The 27406-nt window shown below is 40.2% G+C and overlaps 1 protein-coding gene across 1 annotated transcript in view; it reads left to right on the top strand.

Annotated features, from left to right (window-relative positions):
* The first annotated feature begins 8479 nt into the window (after positions 1-8479).
* The window catches only part of sardh (sarcosine dehydrogenase), a 52379-nt gene continuing 33452 nt past the window's right edge, over positions 8480-27406 (top strand). The window contains exons 1-8 of the mRNA XM_015940649.3: positions 8480-8711; positions 12736-12925; positions 15946-16082; positions 16151-16329; positions 17284-17463; positions 18595-18718; positions 18863-18963; positions 26636-26740. Of these exons, the coding sequence (XP_015796135.3) occupies positions 12741-12925; positions 15946-16082; positions 16151-16329; positions 17284-17463; positions 18595-18718; positions 18863-18963; positions 26636-26740 (1011 nt within the window). The 5' untranslated portion in view covers positions 8480-8711; positions 12736-12740. The remainder of the gene's footprint in view (positions 8712-12735; positions 12926-15945; positions 16083-16150; positions 16330-17283; positions 17464-18594; positions 18719-18862; positions 18964-26635; positions 26741-27406) is intronic.

The following is a 27406-nucleotide window of genomic DNA, read 5'->3' as shown; positions in this document are numbered from 1 at the left end:
ATATGACGTCATTTATGGACTCCGCTTTGCGGGCATTCTATGAGCAGAGAGGACGCAGCGGTGACGGCTCAAATACTCCAGCTGCGTCCTGCGCGCGGCCGCTGTTATATTCACAAAATCGCTCCACCAAAACAAAATAATTCACTTACGATCGTTTATATCAGCCCATATTCTCTGTACTTTCTGTACTTTTCTGACGTGCTTTGCCTCAGATGAGTTCATAATCTGTGCCCTCGCCCGCCGCCGGTGATTTCAACTCATTGCTGCTGGAGCGCAGCGCATATTAAGCTTTTTTTGCGTTCGGTAGATCCCTTTGGCTGATTGGTTAGAAAGTAGGACATCTAGGAAACAGTTTTTCTGGAAGACGGTGAAAACATGTGGCATGCAGGAAGGTTGGGGAGAGAAAGGGCAGGAAATTATTCACATAAAATCAAGAAAGCAAAACAAAGTGCTTGAAAAGAAAATATAAGTAGGTAGATTTATCCACAATACACATTTTTACCAGTGAAAAGCAATAATCTATAAGCATTTAATATTTATACATGTGATAGAATCAGATCACCCCAGAAGTCAGTCCCACATCCAGGGCCGTATCAAGGAATTTGGGGACCAAGGCAAAATAGGCTTGGAGCCCCCACCACCTCACATCCTTCTCAGTTAATATAAGATGGCAGCGTGCTGAGAGTACAGTTTGTTGTTGCTTTCATTTAATAAAGAACTGTTATTATATCTGACTGTTTTAAACAGCAATGCTCAGACACCACATCACCTTCCTCTGGATGTGTCATGAGTTCACTGAGCATCACATGACCTAATTCAAATTGAAATTGTTTTGGTAAAAGTAACTTAAAGTAATGCAAAAGTAGTGTAATGCCTTACATTTTAAAATCAGTAATATTATAATGTAATCAATTACATTAAAATGAGGGTAACAAGTAATAAATAATGCATGACAGTTTGGAAGTAACTTGCCCAACACTGCTGCTAAGAAACTGTTACAGGCCTGTTGTAGAAACAACTTGGCATAAATGATTCTTCCTTCCTTTTTTGTCTTAACCAAAGAAATTCCAGTAATTGAGCAAAAACATTTATTTTTTTTACATCACATTTTATAAAATAACAGGACACAAAGTGTCTGTACATTTAAAAAAATACTTAAAATAATAAAAGGGGCCCAGAGAGCTGCAGAGTGAGTGGAACATTGGGTTGTGAAGGAAGAACAGTTCTCAACAGTGTGATATGAGGGTGGAGAAGGTGAAGCCGGTGCAGGTCCTCCTCCATCATGTTCACCAGCTTCACACTGCTGACCACCCCCATGTCATTGCCGCCACAGTGGATGAGAAGGACATCAGGAGCTGCTATTCCATGCATGGAGTTGAAAAAGAAGGGGAGAAGGTCTTTCCACCTGAGGCGTAGTCCACACGTAACCGTTTTTTTTAAACGAACATCCGCCCCTCCAAAAGCTTGCATCCACACCACCTCGTTTTAAAAAAAAAACTCTGTCCACACGTACCTGGATAAATACGTTGTTAAGGACATGCCAGACCTGTAGGCGGCAGTACTTCCCCCGTTCTTAACCTCGTCCTTCGTCTGTGGTCTTCCGCAAGGAGCAGTAATTCCGCTTGCAAAAACAAACAAGCAAAAAGCGCTTGGGCAATTGATAAAGCGAGCGCAGCTCTGAGGGCATCCATGCTGTCGGCTAGTGTAAACACAGGTCGCACACGTGATGTAAGCATTTTTTGTCGTGGAAAGTGACGTTGCGGACGTTAAAACTCCGGTTTTATCTGTCCACACGCAGACACCCAAAACGGAGAAAACGCAGATCTTCACTTTGGCCGGAGTTTTTAAAAAGATCCGTTTTCGTGTGAAAAAACTTTGTTTTCGTGTGGATGACAGGCCAAAATGTAGAAAAATATCTACGTTTTGGCAGATCCCCGGCTACGTGTGGACAGGGCCTCAGTCTGCCCCAACCGAACCAGGAGACACAGACGTCAGGGAGGCCAAGGTTGTCTCAGAGGGACTCTGCAGCTCTCTGGGCACCACACCTCACTCAGCTGTCACCAATGATCCAAATGGCTATGGAGAAAAAAATAACAGGTTTGGTCTAGCTGTTTAAAGTACAAAACCATACATGAAGTGGTCAAGACAGGTATTTGGAACTTACACTTGCTGCGTTGTGTAGCTGATGTTGGAGACACAGGCTGCCATGGTCACCTTTTAACAGATCTCAGAAAAGAATGTAATAACTTAAAAACTCCCAGACCTCATTTCATGATTGCTAATCAGCTATGGCTAATTTATTGTTTGGATCACAGTGAGCTACACTAATTCTAATATATTTATGTTTCTATTATACATTCATACTTTTTAACTGTTATTTTCACATGACTGTTATCAGGCTCTCTTGTTCTGGTTCTCATGATAATAATTTTGTTTCTTCCAGTAAGTGATCTTGTGCTTACGTCATCTGTATAATGTCTCTTTACTTTTGGTTAATTGTACTGAGTCCAGAATAAAGGCTACTTGGCTGTACAAGATACAAACAAGCATTACGTTTTGGAAATATATGAAATGTATTTAACCTGCTAATTTATCTCAAATACTAATAACTACTGTATTTTCCAGACTACAAGTCGCACTTTTTTCATAGTCTGGCCGGTCCTGCTACTCCGGAGTGACTTGTATAACAAAATATGTAGGCTACACCGCGCTGCTGCGGGCCGATTCCGACCCAAGAATGAGTTCCCCTGTCCCGCTTGGAGGGTTTCAAACACCGCCTTCCTCTGCTGGAGACCGTGGCATGCTCCTGCAGCGCATTATTCGGTTATTGTTACCGGTACTTGTCTTGCAATGTGAAACGCTTGGTCTCAGATTGTATAAGAAAAATAAAATTTCCCCCCAAAATACGACTTATATATGTTTTTTTCTTATTCATTATACATTTAATGGCTGGTGCAACTCAGGAGCGACTTAATAGTCCTGAAAATACGGTACGTTAAAAATAGTGAAAACTTGCTCAAAGCAAAATATATTTTCAATCAATCAATCAATCAAAGCTTTATTTTTAAAGCGCCTTCCGCAACCCTGTCAGGAAGCCCAAGGCGCTGAACATGGTACAGTAGATTACAATTTTCATTACGGAAATAACTTATAAACTTACCGATTTAATATTTTTTATTCACAGAAAGGTACTTCTCATGAAAAAGCGCCGCAAACCTCCACCTGAACTCCATGCAGTCAATGGGTGATCCACAGAGTTAGCTCCGGTTGTAGCTAGGTGGCTACATCCGTTAGCGCGGCTCCCACCTCCGCGTTAGCTTTGGGTTAGCTTCAGGTTAGCTTGTAGCTAGTTCGACCGGTTGCCGTCAGTTGATCCCAGCCTTACAGCCCCACCCTCAGCTCCACCTCTCTTCCCTTTTATGGAATTGTCTGGGCTTGACGGAACCTGTGACACGGTCAAAATGGCGGTGGTGGCCACCTTTCATTTTAGTACAAAAACGTGGTATTGGAGCCTATGGAAAGGAGATGTCCAGTATATTTATGTTGATGGTCACAAACTTTAAACCAGGATTCTGGAGCGCAGAAACATGCACTCGTGTGCACACGGCACCTTGCTGTGCTTGAAAAAAGTCAACCACATGAAAGGTGCAACAAGGTTCAAAGGTCACTGAAATGCACCTTCTTAGATTTAGACACAAAACAGATTATGTCAGATAAAGTTAAGAACAACAGTTCCTACATTCAGCTAGTGCTGCTGGAAGCTGTATGAACTAGACAGAACCTCCCATCATAAGGAGAAACTTGAACTCAGCTGCTTATTGGCTGCTGGCTGGGAGGTGTGGACTCAGATGGGCAGGCAGAGCAGCTGCATTCAAGAGGTTTCATAATGTGGAATTATGTTTCTCCTCTTCTTACCCTGTGCTGCTCACCTCAAGATTACAGCTTTGGATTTAAAAGCACACAGAAATGTCACAGGCATAATTTGCTGCTCCTGCTGATCTACTTCTGCATGATTTGGTATCTGAACCTTAAGGGATTTCATCTGCAGCTGCTCCTCCTGCAAAAACACATTATGAATCAAACTGAGTGAAAACATTAGCCTGACTGTCATGTTTTTGTGCAGATCTTGTTAAATATTGATGTCTGTTTCAAAATGTAGCTTTACCTTTTTATATTTATATTCCATTTGAAATTTTTGTGTCTGATTGTCTCTGTTTAGATTTTTAACCTTTATTTATAAAATATAGAATTATCGCAAAGCATTCAAGTGTAGCATTGCATATTTATATTTGATTCTTCAGAAATGGGCTTTACTGTAAAACACTTAAAGGTCACCTCTACTCCTTCTTTCATTACATTTGCAGTGGTCTCTAGTAGGAATGGATGTCTTGTAAGTCGTACTTTGAGGAAAAAAGCTCTGGTGCACCTGTTTGAGGATGAAGAATTCAAGGAGAAAGTAGCTTCAGACAACAAGCTTTGAAGTATTATTTCCTGATCTTTGGACATCTCGCCACTGATTGGCTAACAGCAAAGTGACCTTTTCACTGACTCTGCTTTGCAACATTGATGTTTGATCTCCAGATATACCACAAGCCTGGAGGAGTTCTACCATGTGGTGGAGTTGGTAATTCTAACAATTAGCTTCTACTAGCCGAGACGTTCTCTACTGTTTGTGCACTAAGACAGCCTTCCTGGTCGAGAGTCAAGATGGATAAGTCCATAAATGTTAAGTGAAAGTGTGATGTAGATCTGTCAGGCTTTTCAAATCATAGAGTCTAATTCTATCAGAAGCTAATGCAGAGAGTAGAGGTGAAAGACTCCCGTTCCCGTTCAACTCTGAGTGACAGATTATAATTAGAAATAATAATTTAAAACTTTTTTTCTGTGAAGTTGAGCTTTAAACTCCATCCTGATAATGTAGGTTTAACTTTATTCTACAATGTCTTTTAAGTGTTTAGCTTCAATATCATGTAGAGCCCTGCACTGAAGCCCTAGGCCCTCGGGTCGGGCTTCGGGCCAACGACTGTGTAATTACCTTGGACACGGGCCGGACCGGGCCGGGCGCCTTTATTTTTAATCAAATTCATTAAAAAAAAATTTGAAACACTTAAACCAGAGGTCGGCAACCTGTTCCCATCAAAGAGCCATTATTACCCGTTTCCCACAGTAAAGAAAACACTGGGAGCCACAGCAGCTGCGGCGTTGTGGGCGGGGCCTACCCTCAGACAGCAGAGAGCTGCTCACAACAGGTGCCAGCAGCCAGTACCGGTCGCTCGTGTACGTCAAAGTTATCTTTCATGAGACGATAATCAATAAAACGATTTATATAAAGTGGATCCAGAAGTTGTAGCCCGTCTCTGCCTACAATATTTTGATATTTTTCACCCTGTTGGTGGTTTTACTGAGCAGGTGCCACTTTTGTCATACATTTCTTTTTAAAACATGTTTAGACTGTTCAGAATACAAATCCAGGCTCTGTCACGTTTGATTGTTGTAATTAAACTTTGTAGGTGGGGAAGGTCAGAAAAGGATCCGATCATTTTGTTTTTCCTTCATTTACAGTGATGGAGATAACGGTGCAGTGCGCCCGGCTCTGGTGTTAATCAAGTTTAATTTAATCTATTTTCACAAGAAAACAGAACAGTTAAAAGCAGGGCTTGTGTTGACCGGATAGTTCCCGTATTTGGCCGTTTATTTTGACGGAGAAAGAATAGAAAGAATTACCCCGGCACATGCAGACGAACTGACATTTTATTCTACACAAATCGCAGATGTAGCTAAATCGCTCAAGAAAAGATTCCCATCTGAACATCTGAGCTGGACACTGCTCAGCGCAGCTCGCTGTCAGCATGTACTACATAAGGTACACAGTGAGCTGAAGATGTGGAGAGGAGCTTGGAGCGCGTCGCAGAACCAGAGTGCATGCGGGAAGATTCCTCCGACTGAATTCAGTCTGATCTGAATCTGATGCGGCTCTCTGTGCTTGTAAAATAATGAATGGATATTTAAATTAAAAGCTTTATATTTTACTGCATTAATTTTACATCTGTATGCCAATTCTAAATGTAAAGATTGTCTGAGTAAACCTGAACAGTTCCAACCCAGTCTTACTGTGAGACCGGGTTGATGGGCCACGCTTGTGCGTAATCATATGCGCTTTCTGAGCTGAAGAGGATATGAGATTCTGGGATTCTCCTCAGACGGCTCCTGGATGTGTCGCCACATTGGAGACAGGAACATGCACTATTCAGCCAAAGTTTCATAATCAGGGAACATTTTCTAAGTGACAAGTCTCTCTGAGAGACAGGGTTTGGAAAACACTCGCTTCAGTGGGAGGAACCTTCCGCATGCGCTCCGGTTCTGCGACGCGCTCCAAGCCCCTCTCCACAACTTCAGCTCGCTGTGCACACATGCGCTGACAGCGAGCTGCGCTGAGCAGTGTCCAGCTCAGATGTTCAGATGGGAATCTTTTCTTTGGTGATTTAGCTACATCTGCGGTGTGCGTAGAATAAAATGTCAGTTCGTTTGCATGCATGGTAATTCTTTCTATTCTTTCTCCGTCAAAATAAACGGTCAAATACGGGAACTATCCGGTCAACACAACACAAGCCCTGCTTTTGACTGTTTTATTTTCTTGTGAAAATTGTTGGAAAGAGATAAAATTTAACTTGATTACCACCAGAGCCAGTGTGCCGTTATCTCCGTGACGGTAAATGAGGGGAAAACAAATTGATTGGATCCTGCACGTCGTTTGACACATTGGTCAGGATTGACGCACTTTGTTTTCATTTAGTTGGTAAAAAAAAAGTCGGGCTCGGGCCGGGCCGGGCCAGAGAATCCTGAAAACCTTTTCGGACCGGGTCGGGCTGCGGCTCCACCTCCTCAGGCCGGGCCGGAGACGGGCTCAGATTTTAGGCCCGTGCAGGGCTCTAATATAATGTATTTAGACTTCATTCAAAATACTTAAATTTAAATATTTGGCTTAACCTTTTTAATATTCATATTTTCTTTGAAACATTTAGGTCTATATTAATATGTTGAGCAGATGATAGAAGTGATACAAAAAGAGATGAAAAAAATTAAACAATGGTTTGATGGAAACAAACTATCATTAAACAGTGATAAATCCTGTTTTATGATATTTAGTAATACAAATTCAAATGATGAAATTTTATTAAATATAGATGAGATTAATATTAAAAGAGTTCAAGAAGTAAAGTATCTGGGAGTCATCATTGATGAAAAACTGTCATGGAAACTACATATAAACAGTGTCAAAACTAAAATATCTAAAACAATTGCACTGTTACATAGAGCAAAAGGGTTGCTTGATAATAATTCATTATATTTGTTATATAACTCACTGATCGTACAAATACCTGAACTACTGCATTGAAATCTGGGGAACAACATATAAAACTTACACAAATTCCATTTACATCTTACAGAAAAAAGCAATAAGAATAATCACAAGGAGCAACTACAGAGATCCGTCCAATCCATTATTTATTAAATTAAAAACACAAAAATTCTATGATCTGGTGGACTACAATATTTTAAAATTTATGTATAATGCAAACAAAAGGAACGTACCTGCAGGATTAATTAAACGATTTTCAAAAAGACATAGCAAATATGATTTAAAGGGACATGAATTATTTAACATACCTAGACATCGGATACTCGTAAAGGAATATTGTGTCTCCATATATGGAGTTAAATTGCGGAATAAATTGAATACTGAACTCAAGAATGCAAAAACAATATTGACTTTAAAAAAAGAGATAAAAATAAAACGATTAACTTATATAGATCTGTTACATAAATATGTGAGGGGAGGGAGGTGGGGGGGATTAAAGGAACAAAATATTAACCTAGTATGTGCTTGTATGTGTATATATGTATGTATATACAGTAAATCTATAACTTAATGCTTCTTTCTGTGTAAATTGTTTTCTTTTTCTATTTTTTTCTCAAATTCATGGGTTGAGATTTTGTCGGCCAACAAGTCCAGGAACTATATTGTTCAATTTCCTTAAGAATCATATGATTATTTCATTTGTATTAATGCTATTTTAGTTAAAAGGGGCAGACAACATAAGTTTTTCTTCTTTCTGTCCCCTTTTTCATTTTGGCTTGCAGCAATTTAGTTCTGATTGTATTTTTATTTTAATGTCAATAAATGGAAATAAAAGATTTAATATATATATATATATATATATATATATATATATATATATATATATATATATATATATATTTGGATAGCATTTGGAATTTTTGGCCTTTAATGTGTACATTTAGAAATATATATTCATATTTAGAAATTTAATTTCTATATTTATTTCTAAAAATATAGTTTCTACATTGTTATTTAAAGCTAAATGTGGTCAAATATGTCCTTTTAGTTCTATTTTTTTTATGTTTTCATTTATTTATAACGCATAGTTTTTCAATCGGAGCCCCATAGCTTTGAGCCGCAGAATTGGCTGACCTGAAGTCAGATCAGCGTGAGGAGGGCGAAAGGCTCGGGCCACAGCTGCTGATATCTGACAGCTGGATTTCTGGGCCTTGCTAGCAAATCCGGATCTTTTCTGCTCGGAACTGTTCGGTTGTTTTTCAGTCACCACCCTTCCTTCTCCGGGGTCCCGTCTCTCCGCTGACTTTCTCCTTTTCCGAGGAGTGTTTCCGGGGCTGTCCTTCCGAACCGAGTAAGTCTTTACACGTGGAAACCGAACTAACTCAGCAGTCAAACCGGCGCGTTTTACAGCTGATTTATAGATAAAAACAGCAGCAGGTTGTGCAACGTTGTTGACATTCTGGTGCCTTTCCCTCCTACACTTTGCTGTTTCGCGATGTGTTTAAAGATTAACCCAAGACCGAGGCGCACAGACCAAACACTAAAGTTGCACAAGTTTGATCTATTTTTTACATGTTTCCACTCTCTGCATGTTATTTTAAGTGTCTTTCCTTACCTGTCCGTACCAGATTATGTTTCTGTATATGTCATTCGAACCGATATTCTACAACCTGATCTAAAAAGTAACTAATCCTTATATTTAGCTATTATCTTGGTGTTACACTCTTGGTGACACATTGGTAGTATTTTGTTTTTACCATTTGGGGTCAAATGGTCATGATTTTCTGCTACAGAGCAGAACTTGTGGTTCCATCAGCTACAGTGAGTGTTCCAGGTCCTGAAGCAGCAAAGCGGCCCCAGACCATCACACTACCACCATGTTTGACTGTTGGTATGGTGTTTTGTTTGAAATGCAGTGTTTTAAACCAGATCTAATGAGAGAGAAAGAAAAGTTTAACTTTGGTCACAGACCACAGAATATTTTCACACAATTTTGAGGATACTATTTATGGTAAATGTGAGACAGATCTTTCTGTTGTTTTGGGTCAGCAGAGGTTTTGGTGTTGTTTCCTTTTTTTGCACCTTGTGTCTCTTTAATATTGTTGAATCATGACCTCTGACTTCATAATAGCCACATGAGACCTGCAGGGTTTTAAATGCTAATCTGGGTTACTTTGTTGTTGAATTTCTTTAGAACACGAATTGTTATGTTGCTTTTTGAGATATCTCAACCCACTTCATACTTCAGGACACATTCAACTGAAGTGATTTAGTAATTCTACAGGTCTGGTAGTTATCAGCTTCCTTAATAATGATATTATTAAAGAGCAAGTCACCCCCAAATCAACAATTTTTTTCTGATAAACTATATAAATGTGTGTCTAATTGTGCTGCAGACACGTGTAGTCAATAGTTTTGCACTTTAGTGCATTTTAGTTAAAATGTAAATGTTCTGCCTAAAACTGGCAGTGTTGTGCTGTTGTCAGGTAAAAACTCTTCACTGCATTTGAATTTAAATCTGCCACCGCTATTGGCTAAGAGGTATGCTATGATGTAAACTGGTACATTATGATGTCACAATGTCGTGAGTGTGTGTATTTGTTAGTGGCTCCACCCTCTCGGTCTGCTAGGCAACAGCATTTGTTGCATTTTTCAAACATGAAATGGGAGTGAAGTACGCTTCTTGTAAGGGGTGACTTGCTCTTTAATTATTGATCATTCATAGTTTAATGCGTGGTCAATTACAAGTTCTCATAGAACCAGGCTGGTTTGGATAGCTGTTGGTTCCTTAATAAATTGCCGTAATTTCCGGATTATAGAGCATACCTCAATATAAGCCGCACCAACAAAAAAAAAAGGTTTTCTACACACACACGCCGCACTCAAATACAAGCCGCGGCGCAATAGCCACATGCAGGTCTCCGGTGCACAGCGCATGTATGGTCATAACATACGATAATTAGACAGAAAGACGCTACGCGGAGGTTTTTCGTTGTTGTTTTAATTCAACAAAACGAATTTTAAACACGGGTGAATGTGCCTGCAAGTTTGGAAATGAAAACAGCACTGATAGCATTCATATTTCTGGATGGTTATAAAATAAAAACAGAACTGACACGTTATTACCGGTAATTTGCATGCATGTTTAGAAGAAAAGAACAGCGCTGACACAGCATTAATAAGCCCTGGATGATTAGAAAATAAAAACTGCACACAAAACATGCCTGGTTAGTAAATAAAACACACTTGCCTACCAGAAAGAGTCATTCGCTCTCATCTTCCTCTTGCGCACTAAAGCCATTAAAGTCCTCTTCTTCAGTGTCGGAGTTGAGCAGCCTCAGAAGAGCTTCGTCACATACCTTTTCTGTGGCGATGTCAGTGTCGCTGTCCGTATTGCTGTCATCATCCCGGGTGAAGCTGGCTTGAATGAGTTCTTCCCGCTGCCGTCTCCAGCGCCGAACCATGGATTCATTCATGCCAAGCTTACGTGCGGCAGCACTGTTTCCCTCCTTCACTGCCAAATCGATGGCCTTCAACTTAAATGCGGCAACGTATGAACTCATACATGTAGTTACTATGATAAGGGGGTATGGATTTGAAAAAAATGTTTCGTCGTGCCGGCTGCTTGCATGTGCTAAATTAAAATGAGCACTTTCTTCGATTTCCACTTTTTACTTCCACCTGTTTCACTTTCTGCTAAAGCGCCCCCTGGCAGGTGAAGGAAAATCTTCAGTAAAGCTGCACCTCATTATAAGCCGCATGGTTCAAAGCGTGGGAAAAAAAGTAGCAGCTTATAGTCCGGAAAATACTGTAAACGACATATCTGTGTCTGATATTGAAACCTATCTGAATTATTAGGGTAAGTCTAGATAAGTTACGCGAAAAACTAATCTACGTAAAAGCAAGTATTTTTTCATAGCACTGTAGAGTCTGACTGTTATGGTTTTTCAAGACCTATCTTGATACCAACTTTTGGAAATCAGCTCAGCCAGTGGCCGGTGTTTCATGCTGATTTGGTCTTTGTTTCTGCTTTCATGCTGAGTTCATTCTTGCTGAATCATAACAAACATAATGTAACATTGGTCGGTGTCATGTGGCATTTCATAGCAGTGGTGGCTGATGAAATTTTTTATGGCGAGGCACATTTTAACTGATGTCGAGTCGATAAGAACATGCCTGCTGAGAGGTTTGCATGCCCTATGCTCATTAATAACGAACCAACTTTTTAATATTAACACATTACCGGCTGCTATGCCTATGCGATAGGTGGAGCAAATTGCTAACAGCTACCACCCAGCAAGAGCAAGGGCACTGGAACTAGCAATTACAGTGAACTTCTTCACTAAATAACCGCACGGCACAGTGATCCCATTCCACGAGCTGGAACTGTTGTTACTCACGATGCAAAATTAACACCAACCAATAATATCACCATCAGAACATTAAACAAGAGACCAACAACAACCAACACATCCCTAGTAATACACTCCAACAAAACACTCGAAAACACACCAAAATAGAACAAAAAACTGAAAACAGACTACCCACAATGCACCTCGCCCACTGCCTGTTCCACAGTGGGCGGGGTCACTACACAACGGACTAAAAGTGACAAAGTTGTTCTAAAGACAGGCTTAATATTCATCAATATATGCAAAGTCAGAAGCAAAGTAAATAAAGTTAATTTTATTAATTTAAAAGTGTAAATTCAGTCTTGCCTTTGTAGGTTCATGGTCTTAATATAACATGTTATAGTACAAAAATCCACTTCTTCACTTGCTGGAGAGTGTTTATAGTCTCCGATGCCACATTCCTTCAGTTTTTGGTTCTTCCTAATAAAAAAACTCCATGAGGCGTACTCGGCTGCTCTACAACAACAAAAGATGGGGAGAATTCCAGTTCTGTCCTGACCTGAGCTCAGACCGCCCTGCCGATCTTCCGCACATGTTTTCGCAGTTGCAATACTTCTGCACCCTAAGGCTTTCCTTTAGCTTTGCTAAATACAGCATAGGTCTATGGTAAATATTGCTGCGCCCAAAAGGAACAGGAACTACATCACAGGTTGATTCATTCATGGCAAAAGAGTGAAATAACATTTTTAAACTACACTTAAATACTGATTATATGCAGCACTTATAGTATTCTTTCTGTGAGCTGGTGGAGCGGCTCCCTAAGGCCCCTATAGACGAGCCGCCACCGTTTCTTCGGCTGAACGAGCTGCTACACAAGCTCCACTCTTACTGGTTCTTTAATCATAACATAGCACAACTTTTGCAAATGAAACAGCATTATTAGATATATTTTACTTTTTTTGCCCCCTTTGTGGTAAGTTTTTCTTATCTATATTGCATTGGCCCGGCTCTGTGTGTCTGTAGCAATAATGGCTTTCCTTGGGAGTGTGGTTCGACGGGTGGCATCAGCGCTGCGGTCTCCTATTCCTCTGCTGTGTCGAACAAACCCTCGGACCTACAGCTCAGAGCACACCAAGGAAAAAAGTGTGCCCTATGAGAAGACACTCAGACAAGAGGATGGAGCCATCTTTGGACCCACCAAACCTTTACCAAGGTCAGATTTATGTGTGTTAATTTAAAGGGGACAAATTATGCAAAACACAACCTTGTGCGTCATTGTGTGCTGTCATGTGAGTCTACTGCCTCTGTAAACACTCCAAGCTTGAAAAAAAAAACATCCATCCATTTTCTGTCTGTTTGGTTTTTGGAATTATGTGCCTAAAACAGTCAATTTCAAAAAGTCCCCGTTTGTGATGTCATAATCAGGGAAACTAGAATATAACCATCTCTAAGAGAGAGCTGCAGCTTGACAAGTGGATATCAGAGCATCTCAGCTTATAACAGGTGGATTTAGAATAGTTCATCTGAATATTATTATTTACAAATATGAGCCAGGCACGTTCAAACAGTTTCATTCCCGGTAGGCTGCAGTGATCATAATTTATAATTAGAAGGATAACAAAGGTACCTAAATCAGGCCAAAGATTTATGGTGAAAAGGACCTTTAGAATTGTTTAAGAAAATGAATTTTTAGAGGACATGAAAAATGTGGATTAGAAAAGAGTAAATCAGGAGCGTGACCCAAATAGTGCTGTGGAGGTTTTCAATCAGTTAATAAAAAACGTGGGCGACGGTGGCACAGGAGTTAAGTGCTCGCCCCGTAATTGGAAGGTTGCAGGTTCGAGTCCCGCTCAGTCTGTCGTTGTCGTTGTGTCCTTGGGCAAGACAATTAACCCACGTTGCCTGCTGGTGGTGGTCGGAGGGACCGGTGGCGCCAGTGCTCGGCAGCCTCGCCTCTGTCAGTGTGCTCCAGGGCAGCTGTGGCTACATTGTAGCTCATCCCCACCAGTGTGTGAATGTGTGTGTGAATGGGTGAATGAACGATTGTGTTGTAAAGCACCTTGGGGGGTTCCAGGACTCTAGAAGGCGCTATATCAAATACAGGCCATTTACCAATAGAAAAGCTTTTAGATAAACATGCTCCAGTAAGGAAGCTAGCTGTAAGAAGTACCTCGACCCCCTGGCTAGACCAAGGGTTGAAGGAGTTTATGACTCAAAGAAACACAATTAAAGTGAACACAATTAAATATGATGATACAGCATTATGGAATAAATATCGCAAATTGAGAAATTATGTTACCAAACTAAATAAACGTAAGAAGATAATTTATTATCAAAATAAAATTAAAGAGGCAAAAATGGATAATGCATGTATATGGGGTACATTAAATTAACTATCGGGAAAGAAAGCTAAAACAATTCCACTTTTTTTTAGAAGTCAGTGGGGTCTTTGTTACAAAACCCAAACATATCGCCACACATTTAAGCAAAATCTTTAAGGACAAAATTCAAAACTGGAAATCTTCTATGAACCAACAACAAGATAATGACATTTCATGTAGAATAATAAAAAGAATGATGGGGAGTAAAGGATGTACATTTAAATTTGAAAATATTACTGATCAGACTGTTAAGAAAATTTTGCTAATAAGTAAAGATACACAATCAGGCATTGATAATATTGAGGTAAGGCTCTTGAAGTTAGCTGCAGACTTTATTGTTTCCCCGGTTTTGTATATAATTAATTTAAGTTTGGAGCAAAGTGTATTTCCTTCACAATAGAAAAAAGCAAAAATTATTCCGCTGATTAAAAACAATAAAGAGCCTTTTTCAGGTCAAAATAGTAGACCAATCAGTTTATTACCTGCCTTGCGTAAAATCATGGAGAAGGTAGTTTATGAACAAATACAGAATTATTTCTTGGTGAATGGGTTAAATACAAAATATCCACATGCATATTAAAGGGAGCACTCTACCACCACAGCATTAACTCAGATCACAGATGATTGGTTGCAAGAAATTGACAATAAAAACCTAGTTGGTAATGTGCTGCTTGATTTTAGTGCAGCTTTTGATGTTTTAGACCATAATATGCTTCTTAAAAAATTAAGGTGTTGTGGATTGGAATCTTCTTCTGTAAAATTGATTGACAGTTATCTCTGTGATTGAGAGTATACAGTTTATTTTAATGGCAGCTACTCTGAGGCAGAAAGGGTGTGTTGTGGAGTGCCCCAAGGTAGTTGTTTAGGACCTTTGTTGTTTTCCATTTTTTATGAATGGCTTGCCTGTGGTGTTGGACCATGCCACCATGGCAATTTATGCAGATCTAAGGTGTGTTCATGCTGTGTCGTGGTTCTAATTCCATGCTGTCGTTCTTTTTAAAACACAGAAACGGTTTCGTTACCTGTTTTGTCGCTACGTTTCGTCTGCGGCTGCAGACTTCCTCAGGCTGACGCTGATGGTGGCGTCACTTCCTTCTCCGTTTATTCGCGGGCAGCACAGGACGTTGTTGCCCTCTGCTGCCCGCTCTCCCCTCTCCGACAATGCAGTCCCATGTGCGGTTCAACGTGTAAACTCCATGTTCATGGTCCCACATCCACGTCTCCTTATCTCGATTGCTTCTTTAATCCATCTTTTGTATTTTTGTTGTTCGGTGTTTATGATCCGTGTGTTGTCCCAGTCCATTATATGGTTTTCTCTTATGCAGTGATCTGTTACGGCTGACTACTTTATTGTGCTTTCTGCTTCTTCTTTTGCTGTTCTTGTGTGTTTTCGACTTGTTTCTTTCTCGCACTCCTTTCTCTGTTCTATTGTTCGTGTGTTGAGTTGGCGTCCGGTTTCTCCTATGTATGTTTTATTGCAAAGTTTGCATGGGATTTCGTAAATGACTCCGTATTTAAGTCCAGCTGATATTTTGTCTTTTGGGTGCACTAGTCTGTTTCTAACTGTTGTGTATGGTTTCGTTGGTGTGTTTATGTTGTGTTTTTTCATTGTTGCTCTTATTTTTTCTGTTATGCCTTTGATGTATGGTAGGGTTATCACTGGTTTTGGTTCTTGTCTTTCTGGGTTTCTGGTTCTTTGCTTAGGTTGTTCTTTTCTTTCTGTTTTTGTTTGCCGTTTTCCTTTGTTTATTGCCCATGTCGGGTATCCGCAGGTCTTTAAAGCGTGTTGTATGTGTTTGTCCTCTTGTTTACGGTCTCTTTCTTCTGTTATTATGTTTGTTCGGTGATATAGGTCAGCTGATGTGGTTGTGATCGGAGGAGGCAGTCTTGGCTGTCAGACCATCTACCACCTGGCTAAAATGGGGATTTCCAACGCCGTTCTGCTGGAGAGAGACCGGCTGACTGCTGGCACCACCTGGCACACTGCAGGTTACCAACCGTTACCTGACAGGAGAAGTCAGCCATCCCAAACAAACCCTGCTTCCTCATTCTCCCAGGTCTGCTGTGGCAGCTCCGTCCAAGTGATGTCGAGGTGGAGCTCCTGGCGCACACCAGGAATGTGATCAGCAAAGATCTGGAGGAGGAGACAGGTCTCCACACTGGCTGGATCCAGAATGGAGGACTCTTCATTGCGTCCAACAAGCAGAGACTGGATGAGTACAAGCGCCTCATGTCGGTGAGAGGACGGATAACAATCCCATTTGTTTAAATGTCAGTGAAAACGTCAGAAAACTTGTGAGCCATGCATTTAACAGGCCCAACGTCAGAGCTTTGTGGCCCCTAAAGCCGTTTCCATAGTAATAGGTGTCAGCCAATAAAATTAGGTGTCAGTTTGAGATTTCTTCCTGAACAACAAAAAGAGATTTCAGCGTTAGGAAGCTGTGAGGCTCGATGAATGGAAAGGTTTTTATTTTAGTTTTAAATATAGTTTAGGATCTAAATCAACCATAGATGCTATTTTTATTAGTCACAATGTAAAATATTATTAAATTACTTTAGTGTGTGACGTGTGCCCCCGTGTAAACAACAGCAATTCAGTGTTTTAGAGATAAAACCTATGAAACCATAAACTAAGACATGTCAAGTTTTGTTTGTTGCTTTTTTGAAGATTCTTTTTTTAATAGTGTAATGCTTTTAAGGAGCATTTCCCAATCAAAATGTATTTAAAACTGTACTAAATCTTTCAAGTAATTGTTATGCTGTGTTATAATTAATTTGGATGGCTAGCAAACACCTGAGTTAGCTTCGTTCTGCTCAGGTTCCACTGATTGCCTTTTCCTGTTCATTTTCTTTTTCCCTGTCCTCACATCTTTTGATCACAATTTTTGCTTTTCCTATTTTTTATGATATTTTTAGTATTTTTTTGTTCTTAGGTAAGGATTTGTTTATTTATTCGCCATCACAATATTAGTCTCTGTTATCGTGCATCGCGGGTTTTCCTACTATTGTGCAGCCTTAATACAAATACAATATATTTATTTATTTATTTATTTTTACTTGATGACAAAGCCTAAAATACTATGTAGAATTTCATCATTAGAACTGGTCTCTCACAAAGAGAAAGACATCCAGATACTCACTAATGAAATAACCTTCTCAAAACTTGTCTCAACTTCTCTTTCTGTTTTAGTTGGGTAAAGTTTATGGGATCGAGTCTCACGTCCTTTCACCAGCCGAGACAAAGGACCTGTATCCCCTGATGAATGTTGATGATCTGTATGGAACGCTTTATGTTCCTAAAGATGGCACCATGGACCCTGCAGGCACCTGTACCACCCTCAGCAGAGCTGCCACCACCAGGGGTGCCATGGTACTGAGCACTGATCCACTAAGCTTGTTTTACTTACTGAACCAGCCTGCCTCGTTCTGGCTGCAGACATGTTGTAATTGAAACAAACAATGCTTGTACACAGTATGTTCTTGTAATCCTGATAGTTCAGATGTTGGAACCCCTCTTATTTGAACACATCAAATTGCTTTGATTGTCTTCTCTTTGCTGCTGTCTGATTTAGTGCTGAACAGTAATTCAGTAACATATCGCTATCGATAGATGTGACTGGTGAGATAGAAAAACGGGGTAATAAAAACTTCAATATTATTTCATTATAGCCTATCAGAGAGCTTAATGCTGGAGTCATTACTTACTCCCAACCAATCAAAAACACAGAGCCAGGCACGCTCCGTCACCAAGCCCTCTCATCCCAAACCATAACAGAAAGCATGTGACTTGAACGAGATATGTCACAGCAAGAAGAGGCAGAGAAAAATATGTCCCATAGAAAGGTTACAGTAGTTCACCATCATGGCATATTTTGATTTTTACAAATCTGATTAAAAAATAAAATAAAAAACATGTTTGTTTCAGAAATTTTGAAGCAATAAAAACCAAGTCTGGTAACTCAACCAACTTGTTTCATCATAAAGTAATGACATATACAGTTTCTACATTTTTTAAAATAGTTATCGCTAATTATTTTTAGTGATAAATATTTGTTATTTTTTAATGATGTACTTTATTCTATATCGTCCAGCCCTAGTCTGGTTAATGTTTGTGAATGAGGGATGATGGTAGAAATAGCCCTTTATCTGAATAAGATTACACAGAGCAGAGCGCCACAGAGTAAACCACAGCAAAACAGAATAATAAACCAGCAGCTGCTTCGTAACTGGTCTTTTATTCTAGAAATTAAAGGAACTTAGAACACATTTCTTTTTATTCTGTACCTATAATGCGAACTATGCTTCGGTAAAATGACCATGGTAACCATACTTTACAGCTGCTAGAGTGAGAACACTTAGAGAATTTATAAAACATTCTCAAATAGAAATAAGGAAAGGGAAGTACCAATGTGAGTTCTTTATGCACTAATGTGACAAGCCCAATATTAACAAGCTGATTTTCTTGTGTCTTTGTGATTATTTCCCCTCTGGATGGAATCAGGTGATTGAGAACTGCCCTGTGACCGGTATTCAAGTGAAAACAGATGACTTTGGGGTCAAGAGGGTTAAGGCAGTAGAGACTCCCCATGGGACCATTGAGACTCCTTGTGTGGTGAACTGTGCAGGTGAGATTCAGGTGAAACTCTTTTTGGTCAAAAGCATCTTGTTGCTTCAGGGGTAATAATATTCCAATCAGGGGACATATTTTCTCACTTTTTTAAAGAAAGATGACAATATTTTGTATAATAGCTGTCTCTTGTTACATGTAGGCGTGTGGGCCACTAAGCTGGGGGAAATGGCTGGAGTCAAAGTTCCTCTTATAGCAATGCATCACGCCTACGTAGTGACAGAGAGGATAGAAGGCATCCAGGTAGGACCGTCTTCCATGTGGGATCTCAAGGCACTTCACAAAGTAAACATTCCAGTACAGTTCAGTTCATTATTACAATCAGTAAAATGTTCACTATATAAGTCACGTGACTGACAGGTGTCAGTGACTTTACAGCAATCCTCATACTAAGCAAAGCATTTTGCGACATTGAAGAGGAAAACTCCCTTTTAACAGGAAGAAACCTCCAGAGGATACTGGCTCAGTATAAGCAGCCATTCTCCACGACTCGCTGGGGATCGAGAAGAGAGAGCAGACACACACACACACACACGCACACACGCACGCACACACACACACACACACACACACACACACACACACACACACACACACACAGACCCCCCTCCCTTACACACACACAGACAGACAGACCCCCCTCCCTTCCGTACACACACACACACACTTACCAAGTACTGTTTCTATGGCTCCATTGTGATTTCTTAGTAAATATTCCATTTACTAAGAAATAAATTGTCTTTATCTTAGTGAGTCTATAATTAATTCAACAGGTAAACTAGTATTGGCACATTCCATGTCAGTGAGAGTAAAGTGTTATTATCAAGAGAGGAAGAATGTTTAAGTGGTTAGCAGCAGTGTCAGCTGATGGCTCCCTCCATGAGGCCACCACAGCTCAGCACAACACCACTGTAGCTTCTTATGGGGAGAAAAACACTTGGAGAGAAAATAAACATATCCGAAAATACTTTGAGAGCTGCTACTCCGCTTGGTTGACAGCTTCTGTACATCTCCACTTTCTGTCTCCATCAAAGGTTATTTGATAAAAAGACAAGCAGGGTTTGTTAGTGCAGCCCCTATTCCACATGGTTTAGTTTTTTCCCTGCTCCATCACACCTGATTCTACCATTGAACAGCTCGTGAAGCTCAGCAGAAGAATCTTAATCACCTGCTGGTGTGTCGAGCAGAGAAACCTCTATATTTTAGAAGCACGGGTATACGTGTTCGAATGAAAGGATCTTTGTTGAGCCCTAGGCTATTTATTTATTTTTTATTTTTATTTTTTTAATTTATTTATCTTTTGAGAAATCTGCTCAAAAATGACATGCCCACAGATGAGTATCTTTCTGTAACCACAAGGCCTGTTTGATTGCTTTTGGTCATTTTAAAGTAAAATCTTGTGGGATTTGTTCAGATGTGTAATTATTAGTAAAAGTGTCACTGAATGAATGAAAAATAGTGCATGAAAAATATTTGATTTCAGGAGGAAAACATCTTTAGAAAAATGCAGCAGTAGCTTCAAACTTCAACAACTTCATAGCCCTACATCTTGACATCAGCTGTACAAAGTTTGAGTTTGATAAAGTGAAGAGCAACAATTTAACAGAGGTTTATATACAAACTCTTCAGCGCTCTCTCAAATGGCACATCTGTGCCAAATGTATTTGGAATTCAATAACATTTCTTCCATGGACTTGTTTCGGTTATCGGACCTTCTAGACTTCTTCGTTAACATTTTAAAGTCATTCAGTGGCAAAGTTTTTTGAATGTTTTTGTCACCGGCATTGGCTGAAGCTCCATTATGCGCGTGAATTTCTCAGGAACTCATTGGATTATTTTGGTGGCTCCACCTTCGAGTGAAACCTTTGAGCCAGTAGAATCCCATGCTGTTTAGTTTTTTTTCCGGCTGGCTTTTGTAAACCAATCACAGGAGGAGAATCAATGTAAACCAGGAAATGATGGAACTTGGCGTCGGAGAGTTGTAAAGTTTCTCCAGCTGGTGAAAACAGCTCAAAACTGTCAGAAACAGCTCAGTTTGACGATTGAGACAAAGAATTACACAAAATGAGTGGATTTTTAAAATTATAACACAGATTATGACTGTAAACCAGCAAAGGTAAGACTGAATTTATGCTTTTGACGTCATGCAATTGGCTTTGTTTGGATTCTGTGTTAGCAGTTAGCTTTATAGGCTTTGCATGTAGAGTAATGGTATTTTTATTGTTGGAAAGAGAGTCTGGGCTTTATTTAACCCTCCCACTGTCTTCATGGGTGGCCCCGCCAGGAAAGTTGACCATTGAGCAGGGTTTATCCTTTGAGGTCCACGTGGCAGGGGTGAGGTGGTGCTCACTCCTCATTCCTGCCACATGGACCTCAAGGGATAAACCATCAATCCTACTCAATGGTCAACTTTCCTGGCGGGGTCACGCATGAAGACAGTGGGAGGGTTAAACAACTGCTGCTATGGATAGGATCATATTGCATTGTTGCTATTGTGTGTCTTTCTTGATCGGTGTAGTTAGCGATTTTTTTTATGGGCTTTTCAATTAGTGGCTTATTGTTTGCATTTTGTGTTGTTGAGATAGAAAACGTGGATTGTATTGTTTAGATTAGCCTCTTCCAGTTATGCGCGTGTGCAGTTTGCATATATTGGTGAACATTAAGCATGTTTTTAGTATGATTTTGTTACAACTTTGTTACCGGAACAGCGCTTGGACCCGGTACCAGGATCCGTTGGGTTCAAGTTCCATTCCACCAAACATGTATGTCTGTGTCCAGATGCAGATGGAAAAAGTGTGTTAAAGAAGAGAAATCTCGAAATGAGACATTCACTAGAGCAAATGCAGAACTAAGGACATAACATTAGACCCTACCCATCCAGCCCATTAAACGTTCACTCTCCTTTCCTCAGGATTGAAATGGAGCAGCCTCACAGCCTGGAGAACAATGCCTTGGTTATTTATTTACTGCGGCTGAGCTGAGAAACACGTTTTGCTCTCCCTTATCTCAAATATGAATGACAATAAATGAATCTAAAAATCTAATCTCTCAGAAAGACCACAAGCAACATGAAGTTGATTAATTATTCTCTGTGTCATGTCACTTCTGATTATTGGCAGAATTTGCACAAACAAAATCACATCCAGAATTAAGTCATACATTAAGCTGAAGTGGCCAACAGGGGGCACTGTGACCCAACATGTCATCTTTTATTTGTTTAGACCGCCGTTGATGTTTGTGTGGGTGAAGAAAATGGAGATTAATTTGTCCCTATTAATACCTTTGCTTGCACTGGACGACCCTCTGACAGCTAAACAACATGTACCAGAGATGTGTTGGAACACAGTTTTATTGTGTTTCTCTGCACTTGTCAGTTTTGTGTTTGTCTCACGGCCGACTGTCCTCATTCCCCTGAGGCTGGTGGTGTTAGGATGGGATGTCAGAGCTTTGCTGTAGTTTAGGAGAAGCTTAAGCAGCATTACAGCTACAGCATGTACACAGACATCAGCACACACACAAAACCACACACTCCAACTCTCGGATGTCATCGGGAAATCTGTTCCCAGCTGAGTGTGCAACTTGTCAGGTCAAACACTTCTAGCTGACCGTGTGTTTGCGTGTGACGAGCAGCATTTATATTCCAGCACACGAGGAATGCACTGCTCAGTATTGATCACATGGAGCTGCTGCTCGGTGGAGAGGAGGACCACGGAGGAGCAGTTTAGCTTTTAGCATTTAACTGCTTGGTTTTTTGTTTTTGTTTTAAATGTCAGCATGTTCACTGGTATTTTACAGGTGCTGGCCAGTAAATTAGAATATCATCAAAAGGTTGAAAATATTTCAGTAATTCCATTCAAAACGTGAAACTTGTACATTATATTCATGCAATGCACACAGACCAATGTATTTCCGATGTTTATTACGTTTAATTTTGATATTTATAGGTGACAACCAATGAAAACATCAAATCTGGTATCTCAGAAAATTAGAATATTCTAAAGGCCAATGAAAAAATGTTTGTTTCTCTAATGTTGGCCAACTGAAAAGAATGAACATGAAAAGAATGTGCATGTATAGCACTCAATACTTAGTCGGGGCTCCTTTTGCCTCAATAACTGCAGTAATGCGGCGTGGCATGGACTCGATCAGTCTGTGGCACTGCTCAGGTGTTATGAGAGCCCAGGTTGCTCTGATAGTCGTCTTCAGCTCCTCTGCATTGTTGGGTCTAGCGTATTGCATCCTCCGCTTCACAATACCCCATAGATTTTCTATGGGGTTAAGGTCAGGCGAGTTTGCTGGCCAATCAAGGACAGGGATACCATGGTCCTTGAACCAGGTGCTGGTGGTTTTGGCACTGTGTGCAGGTGCCAAGTCCTGTTGAAAGGTGAAGTCTGCATCCCCATAAAGTTGGTCAGCAGCAGGAAGCATGAAGTGCTCTAAAACTTCCTGGTAGACGGCTGCATTGACCCTGGACCTCAGGAAACAGAGTGGGCCAACACCGGCAGATGACATGGCACCCCACACCATCACTGACGGTGGAAACTTTACACTGGACCTCATGCAACGTGGATTCTGTGCTTCTCCGCTCTTCCTCCAGACTCTGGGTCCTTGATTTCCAAAGGAAATGCAGAACTTGCTTTCATCAGAAAACATAACTTTGGACCACTCAGCATCAGTCCAGTCCTTTTTGTCCTTGGCCCAGGCGAGACGCTTCTTGCGCTGTTTCATGTTCAAGAGTGGCTTGACACACGGAATGCGACACCTGAATCCCATGTCTTTCATGAGTCTCCTCGTGGTGGTTCTTGAAGCGCTGACTCCAGCTGCAGTCCACTCTTTGTGGATCTCCCCCACATTTTTGAATGGGTTTGTCGTCACAATTCTCTGCAGGGTGCGGTTATCCCTAGAGCTTGTACACTTTTTTCTACCACATTTTTTCCGTCCCTTCGCCTGTCTGTTAATGTGCTTGGACACAGAGCTCTGCGAACAGCCAGCTTCTTTAGCAATCACCTTTTGTGTCTTGCCCTCCTTGTGCAAGGTGTCAATGATTGTCTTTTGGACAGCTGTTAAGTCAGAAGTCTTCCCCATGATTGTGGTGCCTTCAAAACAAGACTGAGGGACCTTTTAAAGGCCTTTGCAGGTGTTTTGAGTAAATCAGCTGATTAGAGTGGCAGCAGGTGTCTTCTATATTCAGCCTTTTCAGAATATTCTAATTTTTTGAGATACCAAATTTGGAGTTTTCATTAGTTGTCACTTATGAATATCAAATTTAAATGTAATGAACATTGGAAATACATTGGTCTGTGTGCATTGCATGAATATAATGTACAAGTTTCACGTTTTGAATGGAATTACTGAAATATTTTCAACCTTTTGATGATATTCTAATTTACTGGCCAGCACCTGTAGTTTTGTAGCCAGAAACCCCCCAAAACTCCAAAATCCTGTGACAGAAAGCATAAAGAACAGACAACACAGTCAGTCTTTCCTTCTGTTTATACATGTCTATGTTTCCACATACAAGATAAATTATAGAACAAATCATTTTAAAAGTATAAATTAGTATTATTAGTATTAAAATATTTGTAAGTACAAAATATTTCTAATAGTTTTCATGGTAAGGTTCTTTTTCCAAACAACGCAACACTATTGTCAACAATATTGTAAATGAATAAAGATGAAGATGTATTAAATTAAATATAAGCTACATGTTATGAAAATGGTTTGAACTAAAGTGAAAAATGTAGAAAACACAAATAACATTTCTTTCTGCTTTTCTGATTCACTTTTATATATTTATGTTTATTCATTTAGCAGACGCTTTTATCCAAAGCGACTTACAATTCATAAACTACAGGGCATGTTGTGATCTGTGGGGGAAACCGGAGGACCCGGAGGAAACCCACGCATGCATGGGGAGAACATGCAACTCCACGCAGAAAGGCCGCAGCCGAGTTTCGAACCTGCGACCTTCGTGCTGCGAGGCAACAGTGCTAACCGCTGCGCCACCATGCAGCCCATATATTTGCTCATAGAAGTTAAGTTTTACATCAGGAGTGAATACCTGCAGGTAAAATGATGCTCTGCTGCATTTTTTGTTAATAAAATTACAAAAATGTTGGAGGTTCATCCAATTTCCTTCACTTTTGTTGAGCTGTGCTTAGATCAGCTGATCCGTGACGATCTGACCCACTGCTGCGCACACCAGCAGCACAGAGCTCGAGCTCGAGAGAGAGAGGGAAGGAGGAGCTGGTTTCAGACTAGATCTTCTTTTTCAACTGGAGAAACAGCTGAAACTGGGGAGGACTGTGAGGGAAAATTGTTCTAAATCACAGCAAATGTCCAAAAAGTCTGAGAGCCTTGTGTGTTAAAAAAAAGAACTGCATTTAAGGAATTTGGCATTTATGAGCTGTTAACACTTACAAGCATGTCTTTCTCCGCACACTTTGCTCAGCAGCAGCTGCTGCGTTTTGTCCAGAGCTGATGCAGATTGACAACATTCATGCAAAAGCAGGAGGAGTGTATGCTCAGCCATGTTGATGAATGAACTGACGATGACATCGTCAGCAAGCACAACCGTTTAGCTGATAGTAAATAATTCTATATAACAAAATCCTACCGATTATATCTTAAACCGTTTACTGTGCATTACTAGTTTACACCCTTGTCTGTTAGTGCAGCAAATTGTACAGCAAGCTATAACCATTATACGGTGAAAGCAACAACATAAAGGTGATATAAGGCTACAAATTAGCTTGTTTTGGACTGTAAATGAATGTAAATAGTTCCTTTCATGTCCTTCACGGCAAAATAGGGGTTCCCATGATCTCATGTGCAAAGGGTCAAAGTTCAAATATTCCACCTGATTAAACTGCATAAATCCAAGCCACATTAAAGGAGACTTAGAATGTAAACTAACATCTTCCTTGTTGTTGTTGAATAAAGACAGCTCGGGTGGTCAAAATTATCATGCCAAAAAATTCAAAGTTGTGCGTGACCTACTCTTTTTGTAAATTAGAAAGTTGAAAAAGGCTACAGGAAAAACTCCTTTTCTGAGCAAACATTCCTAGTCACGTCACAAGGTAACCACTCCTGCTACAGCTACATGTTCCAACCCACTTCAGCATCAGCATTATTAAAAGCTGGTCGCAGCAACGCTACCGCAAAGCCACAGTAAGCCGGGCCTCTGTTAGCACCAAGCTGTTAGCTTTAGCTAGCAACAGTCTCGGTGAAAGAAGAGTACAAGCACTCGTCGCTCAGGTTCCAGCATATACTGGTAAAATTCAGACTGTAAATTAATGTCCGATAGATCCACAGCTTGCGGTTTGGTCTGGTACTTTTCTTCATAGTTTGTCTACAACCCTCATACAGGCAACCTGTCTTTGCCACACGCTCATTCTTGACTCACCCCTTCAGTGGGGACTTTTTCTTTTCAGAACGTTATTCAACAAACATATACAAAAATCAAAAAATGTATACAAAATTGAACACAGAACATGTGCGGGGGTGCAAAAATATCAAATAATTTATATGTTGTGCAAATATAAGTTTTTTAAAGCCTTTTTGTTCAAATATTAATTAATCAATGTTATAGGCTTGAGTGGGAACTTACTGAGAAACCCTGACTGTAGTTTAGTTTCTGCTTTCACTTGTCTCTCTTCAAATCCTCCAACACACACACACACACACACACACACACACACACACACATGCGCGCACACACATTTGACGTTTCAATTTTTCTGTTATTTCAAGAATTATTCAGTATTAATTGTCAAAATCCTGATTTAAAGGCCAAACAAGTATGTGGGAAATGAAAAAAATGAAACACTTTGAATAAAGCTGACAGCAGACTATTATCTGACTAATCACTGCTCTTATCACTGAATGCTTTTATGTCACTGTTCACTTTTTGCAGAACATGCCAAATGTCAGGGACCACGATGCGTCGGTGTACCTGCGCCTCCAAGGTGACGCGCTGTCGGTGGGTGGCTATGAACAGAATCCCATCTTCTGGGAGGAGGTGAGGCTGAATATTTCTGGTTATTCATCACTCTCTGGAGTTTTGTATATCAGCCGTCTGTGTGGCTAAAAGCTGCAACTTGTGTCTTTTACCCCCCCCCCCCCCCCCCCCCCCCCAAAAGGACACTGAACTAACTTTTGCAGTCTTTTTTACACAATAGAGATCAAATTCATCCAGTATGGCTACTCTAAATTTCACAATAAAACATTAGTCAGTTTTAGGCGATTTATTCTTATCTTTACCTCAGGTGAACTTTAAGTGCTGATGGGAATTTGCTGCTGATAGAAATTCAGAAATGAAAAAGTCAAACTTGGGAACACTTGAGGAAGTTATGTTTATAAATGATGTGATTCTGAGTTCTGACATCCTGCTGTTGATGTACAACTAATGCAGTGGGATGTCAAGCTGTGGATGGAGATAAAGATGGAGAGGGGAGAATTTTAATCTGAGCAGTGGCTTTCACATCAGAGCCAGCTGTTGATGTGAGTGCTTTAATCAGAAATGTTAAAAAAAGACAGAAATCTTTATGTGTCTGAAAATATGCAGTCAAGCACAGGTTTTTTTTAATAGTTCCCTAAAGTAGTTGTTATTCAGAAGTTAGCTCACACAGCTAATTGTACATTTTCCTAAAAACATTGTTTATTTAAAAAGCTGTCCGTAGCATAT

Source organism: Nothobranchius furzeri, chromosome 6 (assembly GCF_043380555.1).
Source record: "Nothobranchius furzeri strain GRZ-AD chromosome 6, NfurGRZ-RIMD1, whole genome shotgun sequence".
Lineage (NCBI taxonomy): Eukaryota > Metazoa > Chordata > Actinopteri > Cyprinodontiformes > Nothobranchiidae > Nothobranchius > Nothobranchius furzeri.
The sequence above is the reverse complement of the archived record's forward strand: the minus strand, read 5'-3'. Positions and strand labels throughout refer to the sequence as shown.